At 35.1% G+C, this 14,442-nt stretch overlaps 1 protein-coding gene across 7 annotated transcripts in view; it reads right to left on the bottom strand.

The window, feature by feature from the left end:
• LOC127833964 (lysosome-associated membrane glycoprotein 1-like) overlaps positions 1–13,547 on the bottom strand; it is a 70,369-nt gene extending 56,822 nt beyond the window's left edge. For 2 of the 7 annotated variants that reach the window (XM_052359486.1, XM_052359489.1), the window contains exon 1: positions 13,272–13,478. In XM_052359486.1, coding sequence (XP_052215446.1) covers positions 13,272–13,314 — 43 coding nt within the window. In that variant the 5' untranslated portion in view covers positions 13,315–13,478. The other 5 variants (XM_052359482.1, XM_052359484.1, XM_052359483.1 and 2 more) reach the window with 5 other exon arrangements.
• Between the last annotated feature and the right edge of the window lie 895 nt (positions 13,548–14,442).

Genomic DNA, 14,442 nt, shown 5'->3' with positions numbered 1-14,442 from the left:
GAAACGCCAACGCAGGGGTGAGTAGGATAGCTCCACTATATATATTATATATATAATAGTCGAGCTAAAAATGTGACTTCTACAGTGATTAAATGTTTTGTCTATAGCCACTTATGAAAAAATGTAAACATGTTTTTAAATGGTGCTGAAACATATCTCAACTGCTAAGAAATCATTACAACTAATGTTCTGATCAACTTTCATTAAGATTGGGCGAACAATGGAGACTTTATTATCTGTTTGCACGCTCTTTTATCTAATTTGACCCCAAATGAACAGGAATCAAACTCGGTCTCATCATCACTGAGTCAAATGTTTTCATCAAGTAACATGAAGATTGGGCAATAAATGTTGCCTCCAGGTGTTTGAATGCTTTTTATTTAATTTATTCATTCAACATATTTTTTTTACCAAACACCACCCAGTTTTGAACAATTTATAAATAAATAAATTTATATTAAAATCCACCAGGGGATAACAAAGTTACAGAGTGGACATGAAATCCAGATGCATTAACATTTACAGATTCATACAAAAATCCTCTTATCCAGTCACAGACGCTGTAACTACTGTATGTCCTTCAGGGGTATAAAACTTGTATTAGAGATTTGTGGAACTAAAATGCATCCTACAAATTTTAATCTTACACTAAAGTGTAATTACCTGTGATGTTATTTTTGAAGACATTATTTGGGATAAACTCCAGTTGCATGTTGATACTGACAGACCCGCTGTTGTTCTTGAAGAAGAAAGTGTATGTGGCATTGTCGGCATGAAATCTGATCTGTACTTGAGCTTGACCAGTTCCATTGGCACACATAGATCCTTCATTCACAATACTTATATTTGAAAAATCCCAGTTTGGCATTGTCTGAAAACACAAATTGCAAATTAACTTTTGACTTACTATAAACAAGACTATTACCAAGCAATAAAAGTCCCCTACCGGCTCCACCATTGTCAGAAATTCCACCATTGTCAGAATATTTTTTTTATTTGTTGCCATAGCAACCAGAATTTTTGACGTAGGAACAAAATGAAACGACGTGCATAATGTCCATATTGCCATGTTTCAAGTTTCATAAAAAAATATTAAGAACTTTTTAAGTTATTGCAGGATCCAGAAAAAAAAAACATTTTCAGCAGTATTTCTAGTCTATTTGTTGCCATAGCAACCAGAATTTAAGACGTAGGAACAAAATGAAATAAAGTGCATAATGTCCATATTGCCATCTATCCATATTTCAAGTTTCATGAAAAAATATTAAGAACTTTTAAAGTTATCGCAGGATCCAGAAAACCACCATTTTCAGCAGTATTTCTAGTCTATTTGTGGCCATAGCAACCAGAATTTTTGATGTATGAACAAAATGAAATGACGTGCATAATGTCCATATTGCCATCTATCCATACCGGTATTTCAAGTTTCATGAAAAGATATTAAGAACTTTTAAAGTTATCGCAGGATCCAGAAAAAAACACCATTTTCAGCAGTATTTCTAGTCTATTTGTTGCCATTGCAACCAGAATTTTTGACGTAGGAACAAAAATAAATATTCAGTATTTCATACATGTAGCTGCCTTAAAGTTGTTTAAAGATATGTAGCCTAAAATTGAATGAAAAATAGTTTTTTTTAATTCTCCAATTGGTTATTAATTATCAGTATAAAATGTGCTTAAGGATAGATTCATAAGAAAAGTATTTAACTTATAAGGAAGATAGCTGATCCCTTTAGATAGTCTGTATTTACCATTAATTATTCACATGCAGATAATTTCAAACAAGAGGGCCATGATTGCCCTGAATCGCTCAACTGACTAACCAAATACAATCCCAACCCAGATTTCATCAAGATAAACATTCTGACCAAATTTCATAAAGATTGGATGAAAACTGTGACCTCTATTGTCTACACAAGGTTTTTCTAATATTTGACCTATTGACCTAGTTTTTGACCCCAGGTGACCCAAATACAATCCCAACCCAGATTTCACCAAGATAAACATTCTGATCAAATTTTATAAAGATTGGATGAAAACTGTGACCTCTATTGCCTACACAAGGTTTTTCTTTTATTTGACCTAGTGACCTAGTTTTTGACCCCAGATGACCCAAATACAATCCCAAGCCAGATTTTTTCAAGACAAACATTCTGACCAAATTTCATTAAGATTGGATGAAAACTGTGACCTCTATTGTCTACACAAGGTTTTTCTATTATTTGACCTAGTGACCTAGTTTTTGACCCAAGATGACCCAAATACAATCCCAACCCAGATTTCATGAAGATAAATATTCTGACCAAATTTCATAAAGATTGGATGAAAACTGCGACCTCTATTGTCTATAGAAGGTTTTTCTATTATTTGACCTAGTGACCTAGTTTTTGACCTAGTGACCTAGTTTTTGACCCCAGATGACCCCAATACAATCCCAACCCATTTTTTATCAAGATAAACATTCTGACCAAATTTCATAAAGATTGGATGAAAACTGTAACCTCTACTGTCTACACACACAAATTGTTGACAGTTTTTCTATTATTTGACCTAGTGACCTAGTTTTTGACCTCAGATGACCCAAATACAATCCCAACCCAGATTTCATCAAGATAAACAATCTGACCAAATTTCATAAAGATTGGATGAAAACTGCGACCTCTATTGTCTACACAAGGTTTCCTATTATTTGACCTAGTTTTTGACCTAGTGGCCTAGTTTTTGACCCCATATGACCCAAATACAATCCCAACCCAGATTTCATCAAGATAAAGATTCTGACCAAATTTCAAAAAGATTGGATGAAAACTGCGACCTCAATTGTCTATACAAGGTTTTTCTATTATTTGACCTAGTTTTTGACCTAGTGACCTAGTTTTTGACCCCAGATGACCCAAATACAATCCCAACCCAGATTCCACATCAACCAATTAAAACGCCGCTTTTTAACAGCGTTAGGCCTATCCACTGTAAAGCACTGCGTCATTTTAACGCTTCATATAAAGGTTATATATTTTTAAACCAATAGATTTTTATTAAGGCACCGCACCAACACTGCAAAGTTTTATATTTATACCAATGGTACAGCCCAGTAAACTCGGGCTGTCCATTTTATGGCCGTTTTCGGCTTTTTTATGAAGAGTTTTATGTTAAGCAGTGTGCTCGGGCAATAGTTTTTAACCGAAGTCCCGAGGGTAAATAACCCCATTAGTCAGTCAGCCCAGATTTCATCAAGATAAATATTTTGATCAAATTTTCATAAAGATTGGATGAAAACTGCGACCTCTATTGTCTACACAAAGTTTTTCTATTACTTGACCTAGTTTTTGACCTAGTGACCTAGTTTTTGACCTCAGATGACCCAAATACAATCCCAACCCAGATTTTATAAAGATAAACATTCTGACCAAATTTCATAAAGATTGGATGAAAACTGCGACCTCTATAGTCTACACAAGGTTTTTCAATTATTTGACCTAGTTTTTTACCCCAGATGACCCAAATACAATCCCAACCCAGATTTCATCAAGAGAAAACATTCTGACCAAATTTCATAAAGATTGGATGAAAACTGCGACCTCTACTGTCTACACAAGCAAATTGTTGAAGAACGCACACACGCACGCACGCACATACGGACGCCGGACATCACACGGTCACATAAGCTTACCATGTCACTTCGTGACAGGTGAGCTAACAACAGGGACTGAAAGACTCGCTTACCTGAGATGCAAAGGAACTGACCAGTTCTGTGCAGCCCAAGATATCATTTGAACAAATGTGTTGACCAAGTTTTATGAAGAGTGAACTATAAATGTTATTTTGAGAGAGCTAACAAGGTTTTACTATAGCCATATAAGGAAAAATGGCCCCCTCTGGTGGCCATGTTTTTAAACCAACCAAAACCAATTTCAAACTCATCTAAGATATCATTGGGAAAAAAATTCTGACAAAGTTTCATGAAGATCGGACAATAAATGTAACCTCTAGAGAGTTAACAAGGTTTTTGTATAGCCATATATAGCCATATTAGGAAAAATGCCCCTTCTCCTGGCGGCCATGTCTTTCAACCAGGTAGAACGATATTCTAACTCGTCCAAGATATCACTGGCACGTATCTTCTGACCAAATTTCATGAAGACCAAACAATAAACGTGGTCTTAGAGTTTAAACAAGGCAAATGTTGACACCATACAACACAAAAAAGGCGATCACAAAAGCTCACATTGTGCACCAGTAAGGTAAAAAGTACTGATGGTTTATTAGTAAAATGCAAAAATGCCTGTAATCCGCACTGTAAGATGGATGTTTCTATATTCAATAGTTGGAGAAATAAGGCATTTACATGATGTAGTCAATGTACAAATCCTGTTACAATTACGATGGCATATACATATAAACATAATTCAATAAAAGGTTATTTTTATGATTGAAATTTAAACAATATTTGTTGAGTTGGTTTTTCTTTTATGGTAAAAAAGGACCCATTACCTCTGAATTAAACATGAGGCTGTTATTGGAAGAGAATTCTACCATGATACACGAGGGAGCTTTCTCTGGATAATGTATTTTTGTTGGTTTGTTTGCTCCGAGACCTGTAAATAGCATAACAATACAAATGCAGAAGTTATCATAAACAAAAATTCTGAATGTCATATAAAAAGAAAAGAAACACAACTATTCATAAATAGTTCCCAGTGATAAACCAGCAGTAGCAACATGATAACTATCATTGTTCATGAAGATAGATACAGTTTGAGATAATCACGCACAGTTTAAGATACCAGTAATGTGATAACTTCACAACTGTGAACCTGACACACATGTTTGTGTAATGAATTGTACAGATAACAACATTATCATATGTGATACTGTATTCTATACACATAAATAGTAAAGATGATGGCTACTACGAACTGCAGCAGTACAAAACAATGATTCCTCAACCAAGCTCTATGGAGTTCATCTGACTCTGAGACCTCAAGGAACTTGGCTGTTATGAGCTGGTTATGTTCCCAAGTTTTCACAATACAACTGCCACAAAACCCGGCAGCCATGTTTTTTTTAACTAACCGCCATTTTCTTACTCACCAGTCCATATGTCATAACAACTCATTAAAGTTTTTTTTATGAAGTTTCACAATGAGTGGAGTAAAAACATGATTAATGAATGGTTCAAAGGGTTTACTTCAGCCAGATAAGGAAAACTGCACCGTCTCAAGGCAGCCATGTTTATCAATGGAATGGAATCATATCTCACTCCGCTAAGAAATCATTCGAACAAATGTTCAGACAAAGTTTCATGAATGTATGGTACAAAAAAAGCCATGCAAGTTTTCACAATCTTTTTCTGAAATTCAATCTAATTATCTAGTTTTTGTAACCTACATGACTCAGTATTGAACTGATATTACTGGAAAACATGTTAAGCACAATTTTCATGACGATAGGAAAATAAATGGGACCTTAAGATTTTTCACGAGCTTTTTCTTTAATTTGACAAAGTAACCTAGTCTTTTTATCCTAAGTGACCCATTTTAAAACTCGGCCAAGACATCATTGGGCAAAATGTTCTGAGCAATTATCATTAAAAATGGACAATAAAAGTTGTAAGGAAAGTGTCCACAAGATAAATATTGACAAAAGACATAATAAACAAATGCAATCAGAAAACCCCACCATGTTGTGCTCAGGTGAGCTAAAAAGTGACATGTACACAAGGATAAGGATTGTAGGGGCAGGAAGTGGGCAAACAGGTAACAACTAAACTATTTAACTAAACAATTGATTTGCACTCTTTCCAAACTATATTGTATAGTATTTTTGACAATTGTTAATTAGCATGGCTAATCAAAGGTTCAAAACAATATATGCTCTTCCCTATTGCTTGGTCAAAGTCTATGAAGCCAATAAAATATATGATAATTTTTAATAATAAAATATATGATGAATATTTTAAGTAAAATGGAAATTTCCAAGATAATTTGTGATTATATTATAGCTTGATATTCTTAAGGCTTGTTAAATACACACAATATTTTTGTAAAAATGCATGCCAACACCTGTATCCAAGTATTAAAGTTTGATTCCAACAAACCGAGCAAGAAAAAAATATCAATATATCATTGAGATGAATGAAAAACTACATGTTTCAATACTACTGGAGACTATTTATAAACATAAAAAGAACACATATCACAGATTTTACAAAATATAAGCATGTCTCTCCACAATATAATAGAGTAGGAAACTTCTTACAGCCTGGAATATTGTCCATCACAAAGCAACATCTATTAACAGGAAGTCTTAATGGAAAACATTAAAGTTTTGAAGTCAATAAATGTAAAAGTTCAATAATCATGGCATATTCAATTAATTTAATTATGCAAATACAAGCAAAATACATGTACTTACCAACATTTTTGGTATCTTGAAAAGGTGTGGAAATTGCAACGGAAGGAGCGCGTGAGGTATTTCTATCCTGGCAGAATGGTGCAGGAGTACATGTGGGTAAGGTATAGTACACATTTTGCCAAACTTTTGCATAGAACATACTGAATTTTTTTTATGTAAGACATTTAGTTATCTTGACTATTGAACTCAAAATAGAATTGTTCTGTACTGTTGCAATTTTCGAGAAGATAACAGAACTGGATTGAATTCACCAAATTATTACTTTTGAGTATCTAATACTTAAGAGTATCTAATACCCCAGCCCAAAAGGGGTGGGTTGATGTCCTCCAATGAAAACTTGAACGCCCAAGCCAATGATTAAATGGCTCAATCAATGTTTTGGCTTTAAAAATACACCACAAAAGGGACACAAAATTCATACCAATACTTTTTTATAAGCATTTTTAGGGCTCTTGCCAGGGTATCAGTGGATTCCTTCAGTACAAAAATTAATGATGCAATACATTTTCAATGTGAAATTTGTTATTGTTTCCCATTTATAAAAAACAAGTTCAATCAGTTGGAAAACAACAACATTGAACAACAACACAAAACAAAAGATGCCCCCTATTGCGCTGCTTTGAAGCCATATATTTGACCTTTGACCTTAAAGGATGACCTTGACCTTTCACCACTCAAAATGTGCAGCTCCATGAGATATACATGCATGCCAAATATCAAGTTGCTATCTTCAATACTGCAAAAGTTATGACCAAGGTTAAAGTTTGGATGCCTCTATGAAGCCATATATTGACCTTTGACCTTGAAGGATGACCTTGACCTTTCACCACTCAAAATATGCAGCTCCATGATAAACAAATGCATGCACAATATCAAGCTGCTACATGTATCTTCAATAGGGCGCTTAAAGTTGGAAGGGTGAGCATTTTTATATATAAATTTGGCCCCAGGGGCATAATTTGAACAAACTTGGTAGAGAACTATAAGATGTCACTACATACCAAATTTGGTAGCCCTAGGCCCATTGGTTATGGACAGGAAGGTTTTTAAAGTTTGCACAAAAGAGGCTTTATATAAGCATATGTTCAGTTTTGTGACCCCTGGGGACAGAGTCAAATTTGAGCCCAGGGGAATAATTTGAACAAATTTGGTAGAGGACTTTTAGATGTAAATACATACCAAATTTGGTAGCCCTAGGCTCTATAATTATGAGCAAGAAGATTTTTAAAGTTTGCACAAAATAGGCCTTATTTAAGCATATGATCATTTTTGTGACCCCGGGGTCAGGGTCAAATTTGACCCAAGGGGCATTATTTGAAAAAACTTGGTAGAGAACTTAAAGATTTTAAAACATACCAAATTTGGTAGAAATAGGCCCAATGGTTATGGACAGAAGATTTTTAAAGTTTGCACAAAATAGGCCCAATATAAGCATAGGTTCATTTTTGTGACCCCTGGGGAACGGTCAAATTTGATCCCAGGGGCTTAATTTGAACAAACTTGGTAGAGGACTATTAGATGTCACTACATACTAAATTTGGTAGCCCTATGTCATACGGTTATGGACAAGTAGATTTTTAAAGTTTGCACAAAATAGGCCTTATTTAAGCGTATGTTCATTTTTGTGACCCCCAGGGCAGGGTCAAATTCGACCCCAGGGGCATAATTTGAACAAACTTAGTACAGAACTATTAGATGTCACTACATACCAAATTTTGTAGCCCTAGGCCCTACGGTTATGGACAAGAAGCTTTTTAAAGTTTGCACAAAATAGGCTTTATATAAGCATATGTTCATTTTTGTGACCCCCCGGGCAGGGTCAAATTTTACCCCAGGGACATAATTTGAACAAATTTGGTAGAGGACTATTAGATGTCACTACATACCAAATTTGGTAGCCCTATGCCATACGGTTATTGACAAGAAGATTTTAAAAGTTTGCACAAAATAGGCCTTATTTAAGCGTATGTTCATTTTTGTGACCCCCGGGGCAGGGTCAAATTTGATCCCAGGGGCATGATTTGAACAAACAAAGAAGAAAACTATTTGATGTCACTACATACCAAATTTGGTAGAAATAGGCCATACGGTTATGGACAAGAAGCTTTTTAAAGTTTGCACAAAATAGGCCTTATTTAAGCATATGTTCATTTTTGTGACCCCCGGGACAGGGTCAAATTTGACCTTAGGTGCATAATTTGAACAAATTTGGTAGAGGACTATTAGATGTCACTACATACGAAATTTGGTAGCCCTATGCCATACAATTATGGACGAGAAGATTTTTAAAGTTTGCACAAAATAGGCCTTATTTAAGCGTATGTTCATTTTTGTGACCCCCGGGGCGGGGTCAAATTTGACCCCAGGGGCATCATTTGAACAAACAAAGTAGAAAACTATTAGATGTCACTACACACCAAATTTGGTAGCCCTAGGCCATACGGTTATGGACAAAAAGATTTTTTAAAGTTTGCACAAAATAGGCTTTATATAAGCATATGTTCATTTTTGTAACCCCCCGGGCAGGGTCAAATTTGACCCTAGGGGCATAATTTAAACAAATTTGGTAGAGGACTATTAGATGTCACTACATACCAAATTTGGTAGCCCTATGCCATACGGTTATTGACAAGAAGATTTTTAAAGTTTGCACAAAATAGGCCTTATTTAAGCGTATGTTCATATTTGTGACCCCCGGGGCAGGGTCAAATTTGACCCCAGGGGCATCATTTGAACAAACTAAGTAGAGAAATATTAAATGTCACTACATACCGAATTTGGTAGCCCTAGGCCCAACGGTAATGGACAAGAGATTTTTAAAGTTTGCACAAAATAGGCTTTATATAAGCGTATGTTCATTTTTGTGACCCCAGGGGCAGGGTCAAATTTGACCCCAGGGGCATAATTTGAAAAAATTTGGTAGAGGACTATTAGATGTCACTACATACAAAATTTGGTAGCCCTATGCCATACGGTTATGGACAGAAAGATTTTTAAAGTTTGCACAAAATAGGCCTTATTTAAGCATATGTTCATTTTTGTGACCCCCGGGTCAGGGTCATATTTGACCCTAGGGGCATAATTTGAACAAACTAAGTAGAGAACTATTAGATGTCATTACATACCGATTTTGGTTGCTCTAGGCCCTACGGTTAAGGACAAAAAGATTTTCAAAGTTTGCACAAAATAGGCTTTATATAAGCATATGTTCATTTTTGTGACCCCCAGGGCAGGGTCACATTTGACCCCAGGGGCATAATTTGAAAAAATTTGGTAGAGGACTATTATATGTCACTACATACCAAATTTGGAAGCCCTATGCCATACGGTTATTGACAAGAAGATTTTTAAAGTTTGCATAAAATAGGCCTTATTTAAGCATATGTTCATTTTTGTGACCCCTGGGGCAGGGTCAAATTTGACCCCAGGGGCATCATTTGAACAAACTAAGTAGAAAACTATTAGATGTCACTACATACCAAATTTGGTAGCCTTAGACCCTACGGTTATGGACAAGAAGCTTTTTAAAGTTTGCACAAAATAGGCTTTATATAAGCATATGTTCATTTTTGTGACCCCCGGGACAGGGTCAAATTTGACCTTAGGTGCATAATTTGAACAAATTTGGTAGAGGACTATTAGATGTCACTACATACCAAATTTGGTAGCCCTATGCCATACAATTATGGACAAGTAGATTTTTTAAGTTTGCACAAAATAGGCCTTATTTAAGCGCATGTTCATTTTTGTGACCCCCGGGGCAGGGTCAAATTTGACCCCAGGGGCATAATTTGAACAAACTAAGTAGAGAACTATTAGATGTCACTACATACCAAATTTGGTAGCCCTAAGCCATACGGTTATGGACAAGAAGCTTTTTAAAGTTTGCACAAAATAGGCTTTATATAAGCATATGTTCATTTTTGTGACCCCCGGGGCAGGGTCAAATTTGACCCCAGGGGCATAATTTGAACAAACTAAGTAGAGAACTATTAGATGTCACTACATACCAAATTTGGTAGCCCTAGGCCCTACGGTTATGGACAAGAAGCTTTTTAAAGTTTGCACAAAATAGGCTTTATATAAGCATATGTTCATTTTTGTGACCCCCGGGGCAGGGTCAAATTTGACCCCAGAGGCATAATTTGAACAAATTTGGTAGAGGACTATTAGATGTCTCTACATACCAAATATGATAGCCCTAGGCCCAATGGTTATGGAGGAGAAAATTTTGAAAGTTTTCACAAAATAGTCCATATATAAGCAAATTTCAATTTTGTGACTCCGGGGCAGGGTCAAATTTGACCCCAGGGGCATAATTTGAACAAATTTGAAAAAGGTTCACCCCAGGAACATTTGTGAGAAGTTTTATCAGAATTGGACTTGTAGTTTAGGAGAAGAAGATGTTTAAAGAAAAAGTTAACGCACGCATGCATGACGGACACAGGACCATGACATAAGCTAAAAATTGCAAATAAGTAAAAATAAAATATTTACAACATTAAATGCATATATTATCTGGGCATTTTCTTCATAATCTTGTCTTCAGTTACTGGTCCTCCTGTTGGCAAGCACCACGCATTTTAGAGCCTCCATTTTGGGGCCTATACATTAGGTACTGCCTTTTTGTCATAAAATCTTGGAAGTATATAAGTTGGAACAAGAAATACCAACATTGATTCAATTGTATTTTAATGTTGTACAAATGCATAATATTTATTATCAATTTAATATAGATTTCCTTTTGATATTGACGAGTTTATAAATATAAGCTCACAATCATTGACCAGATTTGAGCTATTACCCTGTGATAGTGTTCAGGGTTAGGGAAATCATACATCTAAATCGTAGATTTTGGGGTGCAGGTAGCTGATTATGTTCTATGAACTTGTCAGTGACAGACATTTTTATCAAACAACACCCACTCAAAAATAAACTAGAGGACCTGAAAGACCCAAAGTCGTTCACCTGAAATACAAAGAAACTCACCTGTTCTGTGCAGCCCAAGATATCATTGGAACAAATGTTCTGATCAAGTTTCATTAACAGTAAACTATACATGTAAATTTTTGAGTGTTAACAAGGTTTTACTATACCCATATAAGGATAAATTCCCTGCATCCTGGTGGTCATGTTTTTTAACCAACCAGATCCATTTTCAAACACATCTTAGATATCATTAAAATAAATGTTCTGACCAAGTGTCACAAAGATTGGGAAATAAATGTGACTTTTAGTGTGTTAACAAGTTTTTAATCTAGCAATATAAGAAAAAATGTCCCACCACAATAAACCAGAACAATTATGGAACTCTTCCAACTTTCATGAAGATCGGACAATAAATAAGGCCACCAGAGTGTTACAATTTTTTCCTTTGGCCCTATATATAGCCATTTGTGGAAAAATGCCCCGCCCCTTGGCAGCCATGTTTTTCAAGCAACTGAAACCGTTTTCGAACTAGTCCAAGATATTTTTTAGATAAATCTGCTGACCAAGTTTTATGATGATAAAACAATAAATGTGACCTCTAGAGTGTTAACAAGGTTTTAATATATTCATATACGGACAAATGCTCAGCCAGCTGTCAGCCATGTTTTTCAAAAGAGCAGAGCCATTCTCGAACTTCTCCAAGATATCATTTGAACAAATGTTCAGACCAAGTTTTATGAAGATTGGACTATAAATGTTACTTTTAGAGCATTAACAAGTTTTTAATATAGCCATATAAGGAAAATTGCCCTGGCACCTGGCAGCCATGTTTTTCAACCAACCGGAACCATTTTCAGAATTGTCTAAGATATCAGTGGCACAAATCTTCTGACCAAATTTCATGAAGATTGGACAATACATGTGGGTTCTAGAGAGCTATCAAGGCAAATGTTAATGCCGCACTAAGCAGGACAGACAAAAGGCAATCACAAAAGCGCACCATGAGCACATTGTGCTCAGGTGAGCTAAAAAATGCAAAGATCAAAGCCAATTAATTAATTTATATTAATATATATAATTTATATGGACAACCCTGGCACGTTTTAGAACATTTTCTGTTCCCAGGGTACATTTATGTATACTTAAGAGTACCTGGGGTACATGTAAGTAGCACCAGAGCCAACAATGACCAATAGAGCCTGAGCGTCACTTAATATCGTTACAGAGACGCATATCCAATAAATCTAGCATATATTCTTAATTAAATTAAATTTATTAACAATGTGATTAACATTTAAACTTTGTTTCATATTTCATGTGTGAAGTCATAATTTGACATAAAACACTTTTTATTGGAATAAAGCGGATGTACACAATAAAGTCAGAGGAGATAATGCCAGATAACAGAAGGCTGCAAGATAACACGAGATAACCAGCAGTCTAGTATGGATGTTTCCAATATTTGTTTATTGAAAGATTGTTGAACTTTGTAAGCTGCCGAATTCTTCAGTACCCTAGTTGCTGCGGGAAAACCCATAGCCAATATGGTGGCAATAAATTTTACCGATCATGGGATTATCTATTCCTAAACCTATTTCGCTCAACATTAGAAAATATTAAGGCATCATTCTGGCATCCAGAACTGGGTGTGAAAGGCACAAGTGCTGGGAGTCAGTTCTCATTTTTAACATCAGGGAAAGTGTAGCATAATTTTATATTGAAGAAAGGCTGTCGTTGGGGAAAACAGCTATGACCATGCAACTAGCAAGGTTAGCCTAGTAAGTAGTTATGGCGGTTGTGGGTTAGAGAAAAAAGTTACCCTATAGGTTAACTAGAGTTAGCTGAACATTAACATAATCATACGTGAAATTCAATCAATCAAAATAGTCAAAATTTATATAAAATATTTAAGTAAAGTAACAACTTACACACTCCAATGAGCAGGCTAGCGACAACCAGTTTCGCAATCATTTTTTTATTTCCTTAAATATAGTCACGTCACAATCGAAAGCTTTAATTGGATACAGCACTGCAAATAAACAATGTTTCTTCGTTAACAACTAGATATTGAATAATTTAATATACATAAATTCACTATAAAGCTGCAAAACTAGAACAAACACCGTAATGATTACACTCACCTACCTACGAAGCTGCAACCCGAAATCATATGACAGGTCATGTGATTTTTTTTGAGAACATAAACGAATATTCATAACGACATGGGAACGAGCCGTTGTACACAAAATCAGAGGCCTGTTGGTCCACGGCAATGAAATAGTGTCGCCTCTCCTGCAATCTATTAACATACACAATATACAAATACACTTATTTAGCGCAATTTTTTGTCAATATATTCAATTGCACTTCAAACAGTTATTTAACTAAAAACTCCGCTAATTTGTAATAGAAAACGCAAAACAAATGCGTTTTAAGTTTAGTTTTAAACTAAAATTCTCTGTGTGTGTGTGTGTGTGTGTGTGCATGTAAAGTGTTTTGGAAGAGAATTCCACCACCATCAATCATCATTATCCTCATCATCACTCTCATCATCATCATCAGCAGCAGCACAATCACCACTGTCATCATCATCATCGTAATCATCATCATAATAATCATCATCATCAACATCATCATCAACATCATCATCAGCATCATCATCAGCATCATCATCATCATCATCATCATCATCATCATTTATTTTACATGCGTGTCACCACAAAAATATTGTATTAATCGGAAAAAATGACATCTTTAACTACTTTTCTGTAAAAAAATGATATTGTGCTTATCAAATATCTCATTTATATGCTCAAATAAGAAATATCTTTAAAAAAAGATATTCGGCATATATCCCGATTTTAAAATTAAAGAAGACTATTTACGTTTGAAATAACTTTATTGAAAACAAATATTAAATTGTTGTTGTTGTTGTTCGTTTGTTAGTCACATATCCAACGCATGAAGTGTTAACTATGAGGTGAACGTATATTCAAACCAAACAATAGTGTTCGTAGATAAAAATTATACTACGTGAGATCACATCATATGTGTCCTCACATGGCTTATCATAAATTGATTTTTTTTCGCCATCGAAAC

The sequence above is a fragment of the Dreissena polymorpha genome, chromosome 6 (genome assembly GCF_020536995.1).
Source record: "Dreissena polymorpha isolate Duluth1 chromosome 6, UMN_Dpol_1.0, whole genome shotgun sequence".
Classification (NCBI taxonomy): Eukaryota; Metazoa; Mollusca; class Bivalvia; order Myida; family Dreissenidae; genus Dreissena; species Dreissena polymorpha.
Note: the sequence above shows the minus strand (reverse complement) of the source record. Positions and strands in the feature narration are given on the sequence as shown.